Source organism: Scomber japonicus, chromosome 18 (assembly GCF_027409825.1).
Source record: "Scomber japonicus isolate fScoJap1 chromosome 18, fScoJap1.pri, whole genome shotgun sequence".
NCBI lineage: Eukaryota > Metazoa > Chordata > Actinopteri > Scombriformes > Scombridae > Scomber > Scomber japonicus.
This window is the reverse complement of record NC_070595.1, coordinates 26,849,799-26,852,129: the sequence shown is the minus strand read 5'-3', so window position 1 is coordinate 26,852,129 and position 2,331 is coordinate 26,849,799. Positions and strand designations below refer to the sequence as shown.

Here is a 2,331-nt window from a genome sequence, read left to right as displayed (position 1 = left end):
TGAAAACATAATATAATACTTTGTACTTTTACACATGCAGAACTTTTACTAGGTTGATGCCACTTTAATTTATTATGATTAAAGAACCTGAACACTTTTAATACATAGCACTGTATTACATTTTATCAAATGTTTGGTATTTAATATCTAAATCTGCACATATTGTGGTTAAATAAGTGTAGAGGAGTAATAATGATTTTATATCCCTCTGAAATGTCGTCATGTAGAACTATACAGTACCTTTAAAGTAAAGAACAAATAAACTTCTGGGTCTTTTTTATTCACTTTCCATCTTTGGAAATTGCTCATCGTCACGCTTGTCAAATAGTTTGGCTCAAAGGTTTAAGTACTGACCAACTGACAAGGATAAATCAGTGTTAGAAAACTAATTTATTACATGTCAGTGGTGTCACAGATGCAGTATCTGCTTCTCTCACTGTGGAGCAGAAACTCAGCTCCTGCTGGGCTGCAAATGTGGAGGAGGGTTAGTGTAGATGAAAGAGTGAGAACTGTTAGCAGCTGCTGATTCCTTCAATCAGTCAATCACAGCCCTTTCTTTTATCAGCATGTAATGTGTCTGATATCTGAGTGGCAGTTCTGCACAGATAAGATAGCTTTGGTTACATGGAGGCCAGGAGAGAACTATTATCTATACATTAAAAGTTAAAGCTTCATCTTGTAATATACTAAAGAATTCTAATTATCACCAAATCCTCTTAAGCACATGATGTTTCCACAGAAACGGAAACACACAGTAAACAAGACAGCAATAGTTCTGTGTTATAAATTCATGATTGTAAAAAGTACCTGATGCGTAAAATAGTGTTAGCGTGAGATCTGCACATTGTTGCGCGCTGTGGCAGGTGACTTAATGATATCCAATCCTTTGCCACAGCTCACACTAGAGTACAAGTGTTCAAAAGAAAAAGGAAAGAATACATTTAGGATCATTTCAGTGTCGTTTTATTGTACGAATATAAAGAATAAATAGCAAATTTCCTTAATTTACAGGATAAAACAAGTCATCGATACACAACTGTATCAATAATCCACGTTTAACTCTGAGGTCGATCTGCTTCATCCAAATATGGACAACTGCAAGTCCTTACGTGGCTCTATGCGCCATATCTCCATAAATACAAAATATATAACCAATTCTCCACAAATAAAGTAGACTCTGGTTACAAATAATACTGACTTTGTACAGGGAGCTATATAGAACTGCATGGCACCGCATATACAGAAAATACATTCCTACACTCGGTAGTGCATGTGAACAAGAATCACCAAAAAAAAAGAAAAAAAAAGAAATTAATGAGCTTATAATTTATTTTTTTTGATGCAGAGTCTATTAACTGGAGCAGGAGCATTTGCAGTCTGTGATGATCGGGTACTGCACCGGTATCCACGCGCATTTTAGTCCCCCTTTCCTCTGCACGCACCTCCATCTCAGTATAGTCAGGTGAGTCGAGTTGGCGGGTTTACACACCATCCCCTCCGGAACCGAACACGACCTTTTGCTGAGGCAGCTGCCCACGCGCACGAACCGCGGCCAGAACCGGTTCCCCAGGTCGGTCCAGGTATACACGATGGGACAGAACGAGTACGCCCACAGCCACTGCTGCAGCCGCCGCTTCAGTTTCTTACTGGGCTTGTGCTTCTTGCCGAACTGGACGTCGAAATCCAGCGCTCGGATCTCCTTCGGGAGTACTCCACCGGGCTTTTGGATCGACTCAAAGTCCTCCAGCTCATCGTTCCCGTTGTATTTCTCCTCTACGGGAGGTAAAACGGACAAAAAGCGGCTGTCAAAGTCTCCCAGGACGCTCTTCAACTCGGTCTCGTTAAGGTCCCTCTCCTTGGGGTCGAAGACGGGGTCCGGATCCTCTTTTAATTCCACAAGAGGCAGACTGTCACTCGGGATGGGTCGGAGAAGGTAGTAGTGCTGACAAATCCCCCTGTCCATCATAAGTCCGAGGGACAGCACCAGCAGATACATGGCTACAAACTGCGGAGACTGATCCATGTCAAAGGAAGCAGGGAGCAGTCAGGGAGCACTGAGTAAGGGGGGGGGGACACTTTCTTGTGCGCAATTACGCGTGAGCCGTATCCAAAATTTGGGTCTTTGAGTGTCCCTTAAAAATCACACATTCCCATGATGAAAAATCCGTGACGAAAATGAAACGTCTGGTCCGTCAGTGGAAACGACTCTTTATGATAAACTGCGTGACAGCGCTCAAAAGTCTCCTCGAGCTCTGTGCGCGCGAGCTCGGCATGATGCTCCTGTTGTCTCCTCTGCACAAAAAAAAAGCGGTGCTCCTAAACCCGAGACCT

At 42.9% G+C, this 2,331-nt stretch overlaps 1 protein-coding gene across 1 annotated transcript; it reads right to left on the bottom strand.

Annotated features, from left to right (window-relative positions):
* Nucleotides 1-1,163: 1,163 nt before the first annotated feature.
* On the bottom strand, nucleotides 1,164-2,023 carry nog1 (noggin 1). The gene has a single exon (XM_053338286.1). It carries the CDS (start codon nucleotides 2,021-2,023, stop codon nucleotides 1,352-1,354), a length of 672 nt encoding a protein of 223 aa, XP_053194261.1. The 3' UTR covers nucleotides 1,164-1,351.
* Between the last annotated feature and the right edge of the window lie 308 nt (nucleotides 2,024-2,331).

Coding starts and splice junctions, on each gene's coding strand:
- nog1 (XM_053338286.1), bottom strand. CDS start 2,023: ATGGATCAGTCTCCGCAGTTTGTAGCCATGTATCTGCTGGTGCTGTCC.